Source organism: Urocitellus parryii, chromosome 10 (genome assembly GCF_045843805.1).
Source record: "Urocitellus parryii isolate mUroPar1 chromosome 10, mUroPar1.hap1, whole genome shotgun sequence".
NCBI classification, from domain to species: domain Eukaryota; kingdom Metazoa; phylum Chordata; class Mammalia; order Rodentia; family Sciuridae; genus Urocitellus; species Urocitellus parryii.
The window spans coordinates 73,540,338-73,558,448 of NC_135540.1; the positions used below are offsets into that span (position 1 = coordinate 73,540,338).

Sequence of the window (18,111 nt, forward strand, 5' to 3'; positions counted from 1 at the left end):
GAGACTTCTTTGCCTAACCCAAGATTATAATGACTTTGCCCTAAACTTCTAAAAGTTTTATATATATCATCTTTTTGAGTTAAATTTTGCATATGTTGTGTCTTTTATGTTCCTTGAATTTATTTATTGCATGTGGATATCCAGTTGTTCTAGTACTTTTTGGTGAATAGTTTTTCCCTTCTGCATTGTTACTTGATCATTATTGTCAAAAATCAATTGACTGTATATATGTTTATCAATTTCTAGAATCTCTGTTCTTTTCCATTGAACTATTCTTATATGAATACCCCACTGTTGTGATTAATTTAGTCTTGAATTAGGTTAACATTGAGTCCTCCAATTTTGGTTTCAAAATTTTCTTGGCTTTTCTAGTTTTCTTGCTTTCCTATGTAAATTGTAGAAGCCTTCTTTCAATTTGCAAAAAATAAAAGTCTGCTGTGATTTTAATTAAGTTACATTGAATTTATAGGTAAATATAGTGATAAACAATATATTTATTGTCTATTAATCTATGAACATGGAATATCTCTCCATTACTTAGATCATCTCAATTTCTTTAGTATTTTGTAGTTTGGAGGGTAATCTTTTCCTTTGTTTATTCCCCCCCCCCCTTATTTGTTTGTTTCTAGTGCTAGGGATCAAACTCAGGCCCTTGTACATGTTAGACTGACAGGAGTTCTACTACTGAGTTACCTCACTAGCCCTAGTCATTTTCAAAATACAAATCTTGCACATAATTTGTTAGGTTTCTCCCTATGCATTACTTTTTTTTTTGGGGGGGTGCTATTAGAAATGGTCAGGCAGTCTATCTACCTATGTACCCTTATTAACTGTAGTAGTTTTTATGGGTTTTGGGAGGATAGAATCCTTGGGATTTTCTATATGGACATTGTTGTCTAGAATAGAGAGAGTATTATTTTTCATTTCTTCCATTCCAGTGTGTGTCTTTTGTTTCTTTTTCTTACCTTATCACACTGGCTAGGGCTTCCTAAGTATAATGTTAAAGACCAAAAACATTCAGTCTTCCTTCATTAAATACGTTAGTAATATCAATTTTGAAGAGTGAGGAAGGAGGGACATACAAATATGAGATGGAAATATAAGTCAAAAATAAGTCCAGTGGGGATGAATTGGAATTGAAAGTATCCATGTGAATTCATTTTTAAAAACAGCATATATATCTATAACATATATACACATTTGTCTTATGTATATATATATGCATATATTTTCTAGCTTTGTCCAATGAAAAGTCTAAGAAGCATGGAGCATGCCTAATTTCTAAGTCTTGATCTCTATTATCATTCCCAACTCAAAGTTGGGACCAGAGTTCTCAGAAATAGCTGATTCCAGGCTAGGGCAGGATATTTATTAGGTGAACCAAAATTATTATTTTTTAATGCTAGAAAACAAGATGTTTTTTAAATGATGTGAGCATGTCATAAGAAGCTTGTTTATATTTCCACTATTCTAAATAGGAAAATTTGATCATCAAATAAATATAATAATTAACAGTGAGCTATTAAAAATAGGAATTAATCCACAATTATAATAAACTGCAAAGAAGTAAGTAGAGGAGAATGAAGGGCTCTTGCTTATAAGGAAGTCTAAGTTGTACAGTTGGAAAATCATCATTTTGTAGCTAGCATAAAATAATAAAAACTAGGGAGGGCAAGAATTCTGACAATCCATGGGAGACATGGATCAGAAATGTATTTCCACAGTTATAAAGTATCTCCCCACAGATTCTGTATTATTTACAAGGCATAAAATAGTGATTATGCACTAGTGAGATCCAAACTAGTGAGATCCGACAATATGGGTAGAGGGTCACAATGTGACTTCTGATATGACACTTTATGAGGACACCTCCTCATCATCTATGTTGTATTATGGCCAAGACTGCATAATCTAAATCTAGTCAGGAGAAAACATCATACAAATAAAAAATCAGAGTGTTCTACTTTAAAAACAAGGTGCTGGGAAGCCTTTGTTCTTCAAATAAGTTAATGTCATAAAAGATGAAGGCTGTGGAAGTATTCCAAATTAAAGGAGGCTTAGGAAAGAGAACCATAAACTACAATGCCTGACCCTGGACTGGATATTATATTAAATGGAGGAAAATGTTGTAAAGGATATTATTGGGACAGTTGAGAAATTGGAATGCAGGCCACAGAGTAGAAAAAATATAACAATCTTAAATTTGCTGAAGTTGATGTCTGTGCTTTATTTATATGAGAGTATCTCTTAAGGAAATGCACATAGAAGCAAAGGACTATGATGTATATAGTTTATCTTCAGTTGGTTCAGGGGAAAAATGTAGGTGTGTATGTGTGTGTGAATGGCAAGACAGTGGAGAGACCCTGTGAACACACATGATAAAGCAAAGGGAATAACTTTAACAACAGGCCAATCTGTGGGTATTTTGTGTTCGTATATAGTATTTGCAACTTTTTTCTAAGGCTTAAATTACTTCCAAGCAAACTATTCAAAACATTTAAAAATATCTGTCCTTTAATTTTAGACTTTCCTTGTTTAAAAAGAGCCTGTTTCTTTGGAACCAGTTTGGAATGAACATTTTTATAATATTTTCCTGTGTGTTGGTGTCATGTCTCTACAAGCCACTCTTTGTTGAATATATCAGCAGTTAGTGGAAAATAAAGAAGTCATTCTGCGAATGGTCAGAATTTAAAACCTCAGGTTTTTGAGAACTGGTTACTTTATTGATTATATTTAGTTTTTGTTAAGTATTATCTGCAATGTCAACTGTAGTCTTTTACCACTTATCTTTTGAAGAAAATTTAGAATGATTATTTTTACTTCCAAAATCCAATTATTGTCCCCTGATTATTTAGATTGTCTTGTTTTATAAACTCAAGAGATTTCTGGTTTGTTTTTTTCCTCTAAGGAAGTAATTATTCTTTTGTTCATTAAAATTTATTGAATGCCTGTTGTACACTAGACCTTTTTCAAGCATTGAAAATGTAGTACCAAACAAAGCAAAGATCTTCATCTCATGGATTTTATATTTTCATGGGAGGACAGATAAACAGCAAAAGTAAAATAAATTAATGTCATTTGGTAACATTGGAGAGAAATCACAAGTGGGTTAGGGTACACTGGGGGCAGACTTGTTGCAATTTAAATCAATTTTAAGTAGAGGGGATTGTAAAGACTTTGCCTAGGAGACATTTGAGGAACCATAAGGAAACAACCATATGAAGCAGTATAGTGATGCATGCAGAAGTCATAAATGCATAGACAAACATGTAGGCAGAAAGAATAGAAGTATAAAGACCCTAAGGCAGTGGTGTGCCTGGCCTGTAAAAGAATAACAAGGTCATTTTGAAATTAGGTCAGAAGCAATGGGAGCCAAATTATGTAGGTTCTTTTATGACCTTAAAAAAAAAAATGGCTTTTACTCTGATTGAAATGAGAAGGCATTGGGAAATGAGGGGAGCAGATGTTGTATTATATGATTTATATAAGGATGTCAGGATAACTCTAGCTGCTTTGATGAGAAGGGACTGCAAAAAGGGAAGAGTAGAAGTTGGAAGGTCAGTTACTCCACTATGATCAAAACCGGAGTAAGCGATGATACAGATTATGGCTAGTTCTGTGTAGGTGGTGAGAAGTGGTGCAATTCTGGATATATTTGATAGCTAGTCAATGGTATTAGCTGATGGGTTAGGGGGAAGGGGAAAGAACTTGTACTTTGGGTGTCAAGGAGAAGAGGAGGAGGAACAAAGAAAGTTGAGAAGGAGTTGCCAGTGATAACTGGATGAAACGAGGAGAACCTGAGAGCCAGGGAAGGAAAAGGTATTGGACATGGTGAATGACATCAATACTGCCCATAGGTCTAGAGAGGTGAGAACTAAGTGGCCTTTGGGTTTAATGATCTGTATGTTGTTGGTCAAGTTTCAGTGGTGCTGTGTGGAGTAAAAGTCTCATTGGAGCATGCTCAGTTTGAATGCAAGTATACTTGAAGGCAGGAAATACGTATTTGTGATGTTTGCCATAAAGAACATGAAAATCATTGACCATCTAGAGGGATGTTTGGGGTTAAAATGTTTTTGTTTGTTGGAGATGTATTTGCCATTGGTTTTGCTTTATCTGAAGGGGGAAGCTGATGCTGTAGGAGGGAAAAGTGGGACTTAACTAGAGCAATGTCCTTGCATAGGAGTAGGGCTATAACATCTATAGCCAAGTGAGAGAGTTAAACTTTGATGTGACCGCTGAAAGTGAAGCAGAGTAGGAGGGTAAAGAGTCACGTAGGTGGGTAGGTATCAGGAGAGATTCTGGAAGTTCTCTTTTGATTACTTACATAGGAATCAAGGTAAGCTTGTAGAATATTCAGGTTTTGACCTTTGATTTCTTCCTGATGCTTTTCATCAGATGATTTGCCAAAAGTCTTGGGAAGCAATAGGAAGGCTATAAAACTATGAATTAAAATTTTCTTTCAGAAAATTAGCATTTGGTTATTGTTTAGTTTGTCTACTTTTTTTTGGTGCTTTTTAAAAAAAATTTATTTTTTTATTTGTTTACTTAGTTACACATGACAGTACAATGACCTTGACATACATTTGTCTACTTTGTATAACTTGGAAAGAGATTAAAAGTCTTTCAAGACTACCTGGGAAATTATTATTTTTTTCCTATTTGATCTTCAGACTCAAGAGTATATTCCTTAGAATTTACCCAACACAATTCCCATGTTAAGTATAAAAAAATTAACTCAAGACATAACTGGACCAAAGAGGTATAGTTAAATTTATAGCCAAGTCTAGACTCCAAGTTTCCGTTCTAATTTCTAAAATCTAGTTTTGAAATTCAGTTCTCATACATATTTGCATACACAGCTAAGCTCACCCTTTTGACAGTGTAACTGATTTATTCAAAAAAAGTATGATGTAAAATGCCAGGGTCAAAATGGGAGCACTCTGTCTAAATTATGACCTTTGTAAAATTTGTTTGAAATTATATGGCATACTGCAATTAGAATGCACTGAAGTAGTTTCATAGCCTTTGCTTTTGTCTGAATTTATATTAAAATGAAAGATTATAAAGCTGGATTGATTATATAATATTTTATATTTCTGGTACCTTAAGATAGCTGTAGATTGCATTATATTAAAAAAAAATGTGTTGAGAAAAACATGGCTACTCTAACTTGCTGTTTCTAATTGTTTGGCTTTTCACATTTCTGTTTCTGCTTCTTTATCTCAACATTTTTCTGTACCAAATAATTCAAAACGGGTAAAATCAGATAATCAATATCTAAAATACTTATAAAATTTCTATGAAACAATAAGCAAAGGGCAAGCAACTCAAGAGGAAAATGAGCAAAAGATATGAATAGGTGTTTCATCGGAGAAGCATGATTTAGACAATAAATATGAAGAAATGCTCATAATTAATAGGAAAGTACAAATTAAGGCCATAATTATATATCATTTTATATCTTAAAATTAAGAAATTCACATTAATATTGGAAAGAATGTGGATGAACATCAGCTACTTGTTGCTGGTGGGATTATAAATTACTAAACACTTTGAGGGAAATAAAAATCAGTATCATTCTGAAAAATTGAACATGCATGAAATCCTTAACTCCTACTTAAGAGAAATTTTGGACATGTGGAACAGGAGACAAGTATCTGAGCTTGGGTAACAAAAATGTCTAAAACAGAAAACAAAACAAAAGCAAGCTCTTGACAAGAGAGTGAATAATTAAAATGTGGCACATTAATGATATTGTATTACTTTGAAGTGACAGTAAACTACATGTAACAACATGGTGAATCTTGGGAACATCATTGAATGGAAATGTCAAATCCTACAAGACAGGAGCTTTTTTATATCATTTTTACAGAATTGCAAATAAGCAAAATAGTTATTGGGATATATAAATATGTGTTATACTTTTTAAAAAATAATGATACACACTAAATATAGGGTAGACATTTCAGAGGGTAGGGGAGATGAGAGTGATGGGCATGGAATCAAGAAGGAACCAATCAGTAGAACAAAGCCAGTAATTCACATTCAGTTCTTGAGTTGAGTAACAGGCACCTAGATTTTCATTTTATATGTTTCTTTGAATTTTATTGTGCTGCAAATAATTATTGTATGGAGCAATCAGTATGTTTAAGAATGAACAAAGCCATACTCAGAAGTCAAAATTTTGGAGATATTTCACCACTTCTTGTTCTTCCACTGCTGCTTGAATTTCTAACAGCATTCAGTATTTCACTGGAGGTATCTTGTTTTAAAGCCGTTCTTCTCTGTGTCTGCCATTTGATAAGTCACACAAGAAAAACTTGTTAGATGTATAATCTAATCAGTGTTTTGGGGAAAATAATTTGGGATTTTTCTTAGAATCTATTCAAGAGGTAGACTTTTAAAGAATACCACCCCCACCTCTAGCTAGATTCCTATAAAATGAAAAACACCCAAAAAGTGAGACAGACATCAAAACTAGATTATCGTTGGATAGGTATTTGAATGATAATTAGCTAATTTTGCCTGAACTATTATAATATGACTAAAGAGATGAAAATGTAGAGCTACATGACAAAAAACCCCAAATATTTGATTAGAAAAGTAGAATATTGTTAAAAATAAACATTTTAGAGTTAGAAGGACCCTGAGAATTAGTTCAGGCTCCTCATTTTTGAATAAAGGAGCACTGAGACCAAAGAAATAATTGACTAAGACCATGAAACTTGTTGAGATCAAAGTTAAGAAAGACTAGAACCTAGATTTGATGATGTATGTGTTAGTGTTTTCATGTTGGAAGGTTAAATCATAAATAAAAGGGGCTGGAGATGTGGCTCAGCGGTAGCGCGCTCGCCTGGCATGCGTGCGGCCCGGGTTCGATCCCCAGCACCACATACCAACAAAGATGTTGTGTCCGCCGAGAACTAAAAAATAAATATTAAAAATTCTCTCTCTCTCTCTCTCCTCTCTCACTCTCTCTTAAAAAAAAAAAAAAATAGCAAGCCCTGTCACTCTCTCCCCTTCCCCTCCATCACCTCCATCACCTCCATCACCACTTGCTCCATGTCTATATGCCTGTTGTCTGTTCCCGAGACAATATCAGCTCCATGGAACTAGGGACTTTAAAAAAAAAAAAATCATAAATAAAAGAAACATTTAGATGTTCTTTATTAGGCAAGATAAATAACTTAAGGCTGGAATGTGACCTTTGAGGAGATGATTTTTCTGATTTTAATTTAGAACCAATCAGGTTAACTCTATATTTCATTTATTTGCAGATGCTTGATAAATGCACTTAGACAAATAACATGATTTTTTTTTCTCTTTCTAAAAAGGAGTCAATATGATCTATCATGTACAAATGAGTTCTGGATTGGAAGTGGTAGAATTGGATTCAGAATCAAGTTCTGTCAATAAGTGTCCATGTTGTCATTAATTCTTTGCACAACTTCTCAAGATCTTGCTTTCCCCACCAGTAAAAGGAAGAAGTTGAATCAGATGGTCTGTAGAGACCAACTTCAAATCACTTTATAATTTTCATGGATTTTTAAGAGCAGATTTTACTTATTTTAAAGTGTTCTTATGGGTTCCATCATTAAAGTAAGGCAAGGAAAGGAGATAGAATCATTTAAAAATGAATGACGCATGGTACTGAGTCAGTTTATATTCTAAGTGTAAACTGGGTTTTCTTTTTCTTTCCTTTATTACAGGTATAGTTGTTCTCCACATCTGCTTCAGGAAGAAAGTGCCTGTCATTCTTATTTCTCCGTGGGTTCATGCCAGCCCAGAACAGAGAATCAGGTGAGATTTAGGACTTTTTTTTTTTTTTTTTTTTGTCTGTTGAAAAGGGAGCCAGGGACAGTATCAGGATTGTCTTTACTGAATTGTTGAGTGGTACCAAGTTGACTGAACCATGATTCAAAAGACCTGGCTTTCAATCATTCTTTAGCACTAATGGCTAGGTAAACTAGGGAAAGCCACTTTTCCTTTAATGGCTTTTAATTTTCTGCACAAAAAGGGTATGTTAGAATATATTATCATCAGTTTCAATTCTGATTTGAAATCATTATCACTTTTGTTATAGATACCCGAAGGACAAAATCGTGATTTTAAAGCATCATTTCCTATATCTTTTTCCTGGAAAAATCTAGAGGTACTTCTCAAGTTATGATAGATTAACCCATTGTAATTTGAAAATGTCCTAAGTTGCAACTGTCTTGAAAACACCTGACCTACTGAATTTCATAGCTTAGCACAGTACAGTGTAGAGTGTCAGTTGTTTACTCTTGTAATGGTGGCTAATGGGGAGCTGTGGCTCACTGCCTCTGCCCGGCATCAAGAGAGAGTAGCATATTGCATATCAACAATTGTGGAAAGGGTCAAAGTTCAAAATTTGAAGTAAGGTTTCAGTGAATGTGTATTGCTAAAGTCAAAAAATCATAAGTCAAACTAGCCTAAGTCAGGGACCACCTGTAATTGATTTTGAAGCGCAGGCTTTGAACATCAATCTGTTGTACTGTAATTGAGTGACTAGTTTAAGAGATAAATGACATTGTAAGGCACTTCAGAGTGAAATCAGAGTTTCTCCACTCCTGCTGGCAGTTGAGGTCTGTGTAAGCTGCATGCCTCTGCAGCTGAGAAATGTGTTGTAGCTCCTAATGGTGGATTGCGCCCTCCACTATTGCAGAAGACTCCAGCAACTCACTACCAGTTTCTTCTTTCTGGGTTCTTGACTTGTGAATTCAATTCACAGGATGAGAATGAGTGAGTTTAAGATTAGAATTTATTCAAGTGTAATTAGAAACAGAACTTCCACAGGGTGAGAGGACACCCAACAGGGGACTGAACAGTGATTGCCATTTGGGTGCACTAGTGTAGGGGTTTATATAGCTCTGGGTCAATGCTATTGGTCCAAAGTTATGCTAGTCAGAGTTTGGAAAAGTACCAACACTATTGGTTAGCACTGTAGTCCCATTCAGGTCTTCCCCGCTTCTGTATGCCAAAGTGAGCCTGATGGGCTCGGTCACCATGCCCATGCTTGCTGCTCAAGCTCCAGTCTACCTGGGTCACTGCTCCACAGCTCCACACTGCTTCCCTGTGCCTCTTGGCAGTGATTAATGGACTGGCTGCATGGCTCAGTGGCCAGGTAGTTATGTCAAGAGTACTGCAGCAAAACAATTGTCTTAATTTTCGTATTTAACTTTACATTGTGGTTATTGAAAAGTTTATTTTTTATGTGAAGTTATTTATCCTTCCATAATGTTATTTAGCTTTAGAGAGGGCACCTTTTTGACCATGTTAGTTTTGTTGTGATTGCAAATGACCCAGTGAAAATTAGCTTAATCAAAAAGGGGAAGTTATCAGGCTTTTGGGAGTGTTCCAGGAGACACTGAGATCCAAAGACAGAAGTGCACAGGAACTCTGCCAAATTCATTCTATGAGGCCAACATCACCCTGATTCCGAAACCAGACAAAGACACCTCAAAGAAAGAAAACTACAGACCAATATCTCTGATGAACCTAGATGCAAAAATCCTCAATAAAATTCTGGCGAATCGGATACAAAGGCACATCAAAAAAATTGTGCACCATGATCAAGTAGGATTCATCCCTGGGATGCAAGGATGGTCCAATGTACGGAAATCAATAAATGTTATTCACCACATCAATAGACTTAAAGATAAGAACCATATGATCATCTTGATAGACGCAGAAAAAGCATTCGACAAAGTACAGCATCCCTTTATGTTCAAAACATTAGAAAAACTAGGGATAACAGGAACTTTCCTCGACATTGTAAAAGCTATCCATGCTAAGCCTCAGGCTAGCATCATTCTGGAGAAAAATTGAAGGCATTCCCTCTAAAATCTGGAACAAGACAGGGATGCCCTCTATCACCACTTCTATTCAATATAGTTCTCGAAACACTGGCCAGAGCAATTAAACAGACAAAAGAAATTAAAGGCATAAAAATAGGAAAAGAAGAACTTAAATTATCACTATTTGCAGATGACATGATACTATACCTAGAAGACCCAAAAGGGTCTACAAAAAAACTACTAGAACTAATAAATGAATTCAGCAAAGTGGCAGGATATAAAATCAACACACATAAATCAAAGGCATTTCTGTATATCAGCGACAAAACTTCTGAAACAGAAATGAGGAAAAACACTCCATTCACAATATCCTCAAAGAAAATAAGATACTTGGGAATCAACCTAACAAAAGTGGTGAAAGATTTATACAGTGAAAACTACAGAACCCTAAAGAGAGAGATAGAAGAAGATCTTAGAAGATGGAAAAATGTACCCTGTTCATGGATAGGCAGAACTAACATCATCAAAATGGTGATATTACCCAAAGTTCTCTACAGGTTTAATGCGATGCCAATCAAAATCCCAAAGGTATTTCTTGTAGAAATAGATAAAGCAATCATGAAATTCATATGGAAAAATAAAAGACCCAGAATAGCAAAAGCAATTCTAAGCAGGAAGTGTGAATCAGGCGGTATAGCAATACCAGAATTCAAACTATATTACAGAGCAGTAGTAACAAAAACAGCATGGTACTGGTACCAAAACAGGCGGGTGGACCAATGGTACAGAATAGAGGACACAGAGACTAATCCACAAAGCTACAACTATCTTATATTTGATAAAGGAGCTAAAAGCATGAAATGGAGGAAGGATAGCATCTTCAACAAATGGTGTTGGGAAAACTGGAAATCCATATGCAACAAAATGAAACTGAATCCCCTCCTCTCGCCATGCACAAAAGTTAGCTCAAAGTGGATCAAGGAGCTAGATATCAAATCAGAGACTCAGTGTCTGATAGAAGAAAAAGTTGGCTCCGATCTACATACTGTGGGGTCGGGCTCCAAATTCCTTAATAGGACACCCATAGCACAAGAGTTAATAACAAGAATCAACAAATGGGACTTACTTAAACTGAAAAGTCTTTTCTCAGCAAGAGAAACAATAAGAGAGGTAAATAGGGAGCCTACATCATGGGAACAAATTTTTACTCCTCACACTTCAGATAGAGCCCTAATATCCAGAGTATACAAAGAACTCAAAAAATTAGACAATAAGATAACAAATAACCCAATCAACAAATGGGCCAAGGACTTGAACAGACACTTCTCAGAGAAGGACATACAATCAATCAACAAGTACATGAAAAAATGCTCACCATCTCTAGCATTCAGAGAAATGCAAATCAAAACCACCCTAAGATACCATCTCACTCCAGTAAGATTGGCAGCCATTATGAAGTCAAACAACAACAAGTGCTGGCGAGGATGTGGGGAAAAGGGTACTCTTGTACATTGCTGGTGGGACTGCAAACTGGTGCGGCCAATTTGGAAAGCAGTATGGAGATTCCTGGGAAAGCTGGGAATGGAACCACCATTTGACCCAGCTATTGCCCTTCTTGGACTATTCCCTGAAGACCTTAAAAGAGCGTACTACAGGGATACTGCCACATCGATGTTCATAGCAGCACAATTCACAATTGCTAGACTGTGGAACCAACCCAGATGCCCTTCAATAGATGAATGGATATAAAAAAGTGGCATTTATACACCATGGAGTATTATGCAGCACTAAAAAATGACAAAATCATGGAATTTGCAGGGAAATGGATGGCACTAGAGCAGATTATGCTTAGTGAAGCTAGCCAATCCTAAAAAACAAATACCAAATGTCTTCTTTGATATAATGAGAGCAACTAAGAACAGAGCAGGGAGGAAGAGCAGGTAGAAAAGATTAACATTAAACAGGGACATGAGGTGGGAGGGAAAGGGAGAGAAAAGGGAAATTGCACGGAAATGGAGAGATACCCTCATTGTTATACAAAATTACATATAAGAGGTTGTGAGGGGAATGGGAAAATAAACAAGGAGAGAAATGAATTATAGTAGATGGGGTAGAGAGAGAAGATGGGAGGGGAGGGGAGGGGGGATAGTAGAGGATAGGAAAGGTAGCAGAATACAACAGTTACTAATAGGGCATTATGTAAAAATGTGGATGTGTAACCGATGTGATTCTGCAATCTGTATTTGGGGTAAAAATGGGAGTTCGTAACCCACTTGAATCTAATGTATAAAATATGATATGTCAAGAGCTTTGTAATGTTTTGAACAACCAATAAAAAAAAAAAAAAAAACTAACCAAAGACAGAAGTGCAGTGAGGCTGCACAATGGGAACCTGTGACCTAAGCATAGTTAGGTTTCCTGTCAGCTCTGAGCAGGGTGCCTCTTCCGGGCAGGTCCTTATCATTCTTTACCATTTCTTTGGAAACTGGCTATCTTCATGTTTCCAATCTTTGTGATGGGAAGAATAGTAGCCACTACCTTCCAAGCTTTGGGTTTTGCATTCCAGACTTCCCAAGATAGGTCTCTTCTTATATACCCCATCCCAGATTCCCCTGAAGAGACTGACTCCTCAATGAGATGCCCCCAAACAAATCATGGGTCAGAGCAAGATCATTTTAAAATTTTGCATTGGCTCTTTGTTTCAAAATGTGTTCTCTGATAATGATCGGACTTATTCCTACTAAAATGCAGATACCTAATAATAAAGTATAGGAGTACTCCTTTTAGATGTATTTGCATTTAAGTTGGGATCAAAACATGAGCCAAAGCTGTATTTCTCAAACTGAATTCATATTTCTCAAACTGAATGCAAGAAAAGTATTAGAAATTAAAGGGCAGGTTCTTGGGTTTCAGGGAGTGGAGGAAAATAAGAAACCACATTGGTGTGGTTAGAGGTGGGAAACCAATAAAGCTCATAAGGGTTTTGCACTGTCCCTGGCACATAGTAAGAGCAAGGCTTTGTGTTAGCTGCCATTTGTTCCTACAAACATTAACCTTAACCATTTTTACTTCTGAATATTTGAAGGTTGTAATGATGTGTATCTGGTATCTGTTTATTTTTTTTATTTTTTATTTTTTTTTATATTTGCTTTGAATATTTTATTTTTAAAAATAAAGATATTATAGGGCTGGAGATATAGCTCAATTGGTAGAGTGCTTGCCTTGCATGCACAAGGCCCTGGGTTCAATCCCCAGAACCACAAATAAAAAGAAGATATTATAGTTATAGGTGATTCTGCCCTGATACCATTGCATGTTCCTCCTCCTCAAAGATAATGACTATTCTGGTGAACCTAGGTGCATATTCTTCCTGGCTAGTTTTAAAACTACATGTATACACACACATTTATAATATACATCAATCATATACACTTATGACATGTACATGTCTGTTCTTATTGACATGCATTGCTCAATGTTATCATATCAATAAGCTTATTGATTATTAACATCATTGCTTATTACTTGTCTATACATGTGCATATGATTATGTATGTATATGATATATACATATATTATTCACAGACTATATATTCATATGTTCCACTTATACTATGTACTATTTTTGAATGTTCATATTCTTTTCTACTAAATATGTATCTGTCTAGAATTTACTTATGTGTTGGAGTCCTTGTGACTCACTGGAATAGAGTACCCAGCCATCTCTGCCTGATTCTGGACCAACAGGCTCATAGAACTGCCACGCCAGCCCCAGCTGACTGTTTCCTCTCCATTGACGGTCTATGAAGATGTTCCTCTTGCTTGATAATGGGAGAGATGTGCCTTTTCAACTTTTATGTCACGTCTACAAACGTTGCTTGTGTGGATTAGTGTGGGTAGGCAATCTTGAACTGGCATGTCCTTTGTTTTGAATTGCCAAGAGGGGATGAAAGGAATGGTCTAATTTAGTTCTTCATTTAACAACTAGTAGGAACTTGGGCATTGAAGATGGGAGAGTCAAGGAATGATTGCCTCATTAAGATGAGCTGAGAATTGGTGGAATATCAACAAAATCTTGATGGTCGGGGAATTCTTGTTTGAACTTCACAGGGTATCTTGAAGGTTCAAAACCTTTGAATAAAGTAATCTTTATAAGCAAAAATAAATAACTTTAATTATGCATAAATTTTCCTTTTATAATTATTCTGAAACAATTATTCTTGATACCTAGATTTCAAAAAATTATGTATGTTCTATGAACAAGAACATACTGAGCTTTGTGTATGTGCCAGTCACAGTATAAGGAGAAAAAAGACAAGATAGTTAGGGTCCTGTCCTTGTGGAGCTTGAAATTAACTAAATATGCGATCACAGGGCAGCTTTGCACAGCTGGGATAAGTGTTCCTCAGACCCTTCCTTCCATTTTTTCTAGTCACAGACCTTACAATGTCCTCTTCAAGTCTGTGGTTATGTTTTAGCTGATGTGGCATAATTTTATATTTAAAATTTTTCTGATGTACTCAAATTCACCAATCTTCTACAGCTTTTTTCTTTTTGAGTCTTGTTTTAAATTCACAAAAAGCTACAGATGTATCTCCTTCTTTCCCTGCAGGCTCTCACTGAACATGTCACATCCCTTGAGAACCTTCTCCCCAGCCGCCATCATTCTGTGGTTCAGAGCAGCATCCCAGTTCAGGATACTTACCACAATTATTTACTTTTAAAAGTCCATCATCCCAACTACACTACGAACTCTACAGGGAGCCTGTCTATTTTACTTTGTTTCTAGTCTTTGCTGTCCTCAGCCCCTACACAATGCCTTGCTCATAGCTGAAACTTAGCAAATATTTACTGAATGAATATGAATAAGTGAACTAATAAGGGAGGAGTTAAAAGGAAGAAGGCGATGCAGAGGGACCAATCTGCCAAGACCTTGAGGGTGGGAGGGATGTGGCACAGTGACCAAGTGGCTGCAGGTATCTACTCTATTTGTGATGACTGAGAATGCCAACTTGAGGATTTCTTTTTCTTTTCTTCTTTTTTTTTTTTTTTGGTTTTCTTTTTTTTTTTTTATTGGTCGTTCATAACATTACATAGTTCTTAATACATCATATTACACGGTTTGATTCAAGTGGATTATGAACTCCCGCTTTTACCCCGTATACAAATTGCTGTATCACATCAGTTACCCTTCCATTGATTGACATATTGCCTTTCTAGTGTCTGATGTATTCTGCTGTCTGTCCTATTGTCTACTATCCCCCTCCCCTCCCCTCCCCTCCCCTCCCCTCCCCTTTTCTCTCTCTACCCCTTCTACTGTAAATCATGTCTTCCATTTGTATTCTCTTGACTTACCCCTCCTTACCTCTTATATGACATTTTGTATAACCCTGAGGATCGCCTTCCATTTCCATGCAATTTCCCTTCTCACTCCCTTTCCCTCCCACCTCTCATCCCTGTTTACTGTAAATATTCTTCTCAAGCTCTTCGTCCCTACCCTGTCCTTGTTTACACCCCTTATATCAAAGGAGTCATTTGGTATTTGTTTTTTAAAGATTGACTAGCTTCACTTAGCATAATCTGCTCTAATGCCATCCATTTCCCTCCAAATTCTATAATTTTGTCATTTTTTAATGCAGAGTAATACTCCATAGTGTATAAATGCCACATTTTTTTTATCCATTCATCTATTGAAGGGCATCTAGGCTGGTTCCACAGTCTTGCTATCGTGAATTGAGCTGCTATGAACATCGATGTAGCAGTGTCCCTGTAGCATGCTCTTGTTAGGGCTTTAGGGAATAGACCGAGAAGGGGAATAGCTGGGTCAAATGGTGGTTCCATTCCCAGCTTTCCGAGAAATCTCCATACTGCTTTCCAAATTGGCTGCACCAATTTGCAGTCCCACCAGCAATGAACAAGAGTGCCCTTTTCCCCGCATCCTCTCCAGCACTTATTGTTGTTTGACTTCCTAATGGCTGCCAGTCTTACTGGAGTGAGATGGTATCTTAGGGTAGTTTTGATTTGCATTTCTCTGACTGCTAGCAATGGTGAGCATTTTTTCATGTACTTGTTGATTGATTGTATGTCCTCCTCTGAGAAGTGTCTGTTCAGGTCCTTGGCCCATTTATTGATTGGGTTATTTGTTATCTTATTGTCTAATTTTTTGAGTTCTTTGTATATTCTGGTTATTAGGGCTCTATCTGAAGTGTGTGGAGTAAAGATTTGTTCCCAGGATGTAGGCTCCCTGTTTATCTCTCTTATTGTTTCTTTTACTGAGAAAAAACTTTTTAGTTTGAGTAAGTCCCATTTGTTGATTCTATTTGTTAACTCTAGCGCTATGGGTGTCCTATTGAGGAATTTGGAGCCCGATCCCACAGCGTGTAGATCATAACCAACTTTTTCTTCTATCAGATGCCGTGTCTCTGATTTAATATCAAGCTCCTTGATCCATTTTGACTGGTATCTGTTTAATATAAGGATGTGTATTTAATACAAGGACGTATGCCTGTTACCATTTAGTTATTTTACAACACATTTTATTAATACAGTTTGTTTTTGAAAAAATAGAATCAACTGCATAAAAGGATAGGAGTTTTGAAGCATTGTTTAAATTATTGACTTACCAAGAAAGGGAAAGAAAATAGAAATGGAGGACATAAGTGTTATTTTTGCTATAGATCTTTGGAGACTTGTGCAGTTACTAAATACACTTTTAAAAATTGGGAACAATGCTGGGTGCATTGGTGCCTGCCTGTAATCCCAGTGGCTTGGGAGGTTGAGACAGGAGGATCGCGAGTTCAAAGCCAGCTTCAGCAATGGCGAGGCACTAAGCAACTCAGTGAGACCCTATCTCCAAATAAAATAGAAAATAGGGCTGGGGATGGGGCTCAATGGCTGAGTGCCCCTGAGTTCAATCCCTGCTACTGCCCTGTGCTCCTCTCCTCAAAAAAAGTTGGGAATATTAGCATATCAAGTTGTCATTCTTTTTTTTTTAAGTAATTTTTTAGTTGTCAATGGACCTTTATTTTATTTATTTATATGTGGTGCTGAGGATGGAACCCAGGGCCTCACGCATGCCAGGCAAGTGCTGTACCACTGAGCCACAAACCCAGCCCCAAGTTATCATTTTCTTTTTAAATTTAATTAACTACTAGCCACTCTGTTTTGTTGTATGTTTTATTTTGTGTTGACATGGGTGAAAGCAGTGGGAGAAGGAATGCTCTTTCTCTTCACAGTCTTGTAAAGGGTGTATCATTTTGGCACTTGTTGTCTATGGTCATGTGAATATTCTTTGTGTGGCCCTCCATTTTATGAAGATTTCTACTTAAAGGCATCTTTATTTGTATCAATATATTTGTAAGATGACTGTGGCTGCTTAGTAGCACCCTAAGACATTTAATATTCTTTTAGAAAAATATCTATGACTAATTAAGAGAAATGTGGAGCTTAGGAGGAAGTCCTACTCATGAACATTTTATCCCAGTTTGGTCAAACAGCAACAATCGCCTGAACATTCTGTGTGTGTGTGTGTGTGTGTGTGTGTGTGTACACATGTGGGTGTATGCTTTATGTGAATGAAAAAGAAGGCCACTGCCCTCCTTAAGTGTTTGTAATTAGAAAGTGTTAGACAGTATAAATGATATAGAAGGAAGGTAGGAAATGGGGGAAAAAATCTAAAACATAAGTTCTCAAGCTATTCAGTTAATTCTTTGTATGTATTGAGAAGGACCTCAAAAAGCCTATCCTAAAATCATACTTTAAAAGTACAGATTCAGTATTTTTTGACTGAATGAATAATTTTTGTGGATGTCTGTATGTTTAATTAAAGTGTAAGTTAATAAATTATTTGATTTTGAAACATATAGGGAAAGAAGTACAGATTTCAAATTTTTTCTTTGCTTTTTTTTTAACATGATCATTTTTGAGTTTTCTTATAAAAATTGGGATATTTTGATGCTTCCCCCTCTAAATAGCAGAAATAATTTATGGTCTTTCTCCCTTCTATACAACTTTATTCCCTTTCTTTTTTCCTATCACATAATTTTTGACCTTTCAAATTGGTTATATTTAGTCTTATTGCATGTTTTGTAGGAAATAAATCATGTATCATGTTTGTTTTTCTCCCTGAATATCTTTAGCTGTTTCTTGATTATTTATAACGGGCCCATGAAATGTTTCAGAGTCCCATAGGAATGAATTCTTTGTACTCAATTCTCAATCAGTTGTGTTTCAAAATTCAAACCTTTTTAAAAAAAATTTTTTTCAGTTGTTGAATGACCTTTGTTTGTTTGTT

At 36.1% G+C, this 18,111-nt stretch overlaps 1 protein-coding gene across 1 annotated transcript in view; it reads left to right on the plus strand.

The window, feature by feature from the left end:
• LOC144257166 (uncharacterized) overlaps positions 1–18,111 on the plus strand; it is an 88,054-nt gene that overhangs the window by 22,523 nt on the left and 47,420 nt on the right. The window contains exon 3 of the mRNA XM_077803126.1: positions 7,710–7,800. Coding sequence (XP_077659252.1) covers positions 7,710–7,800 — 91 coding nt within the window. The remainder of the gene's footprint in view (positions 1–7,709; positions 7,801–18,111) is intronic.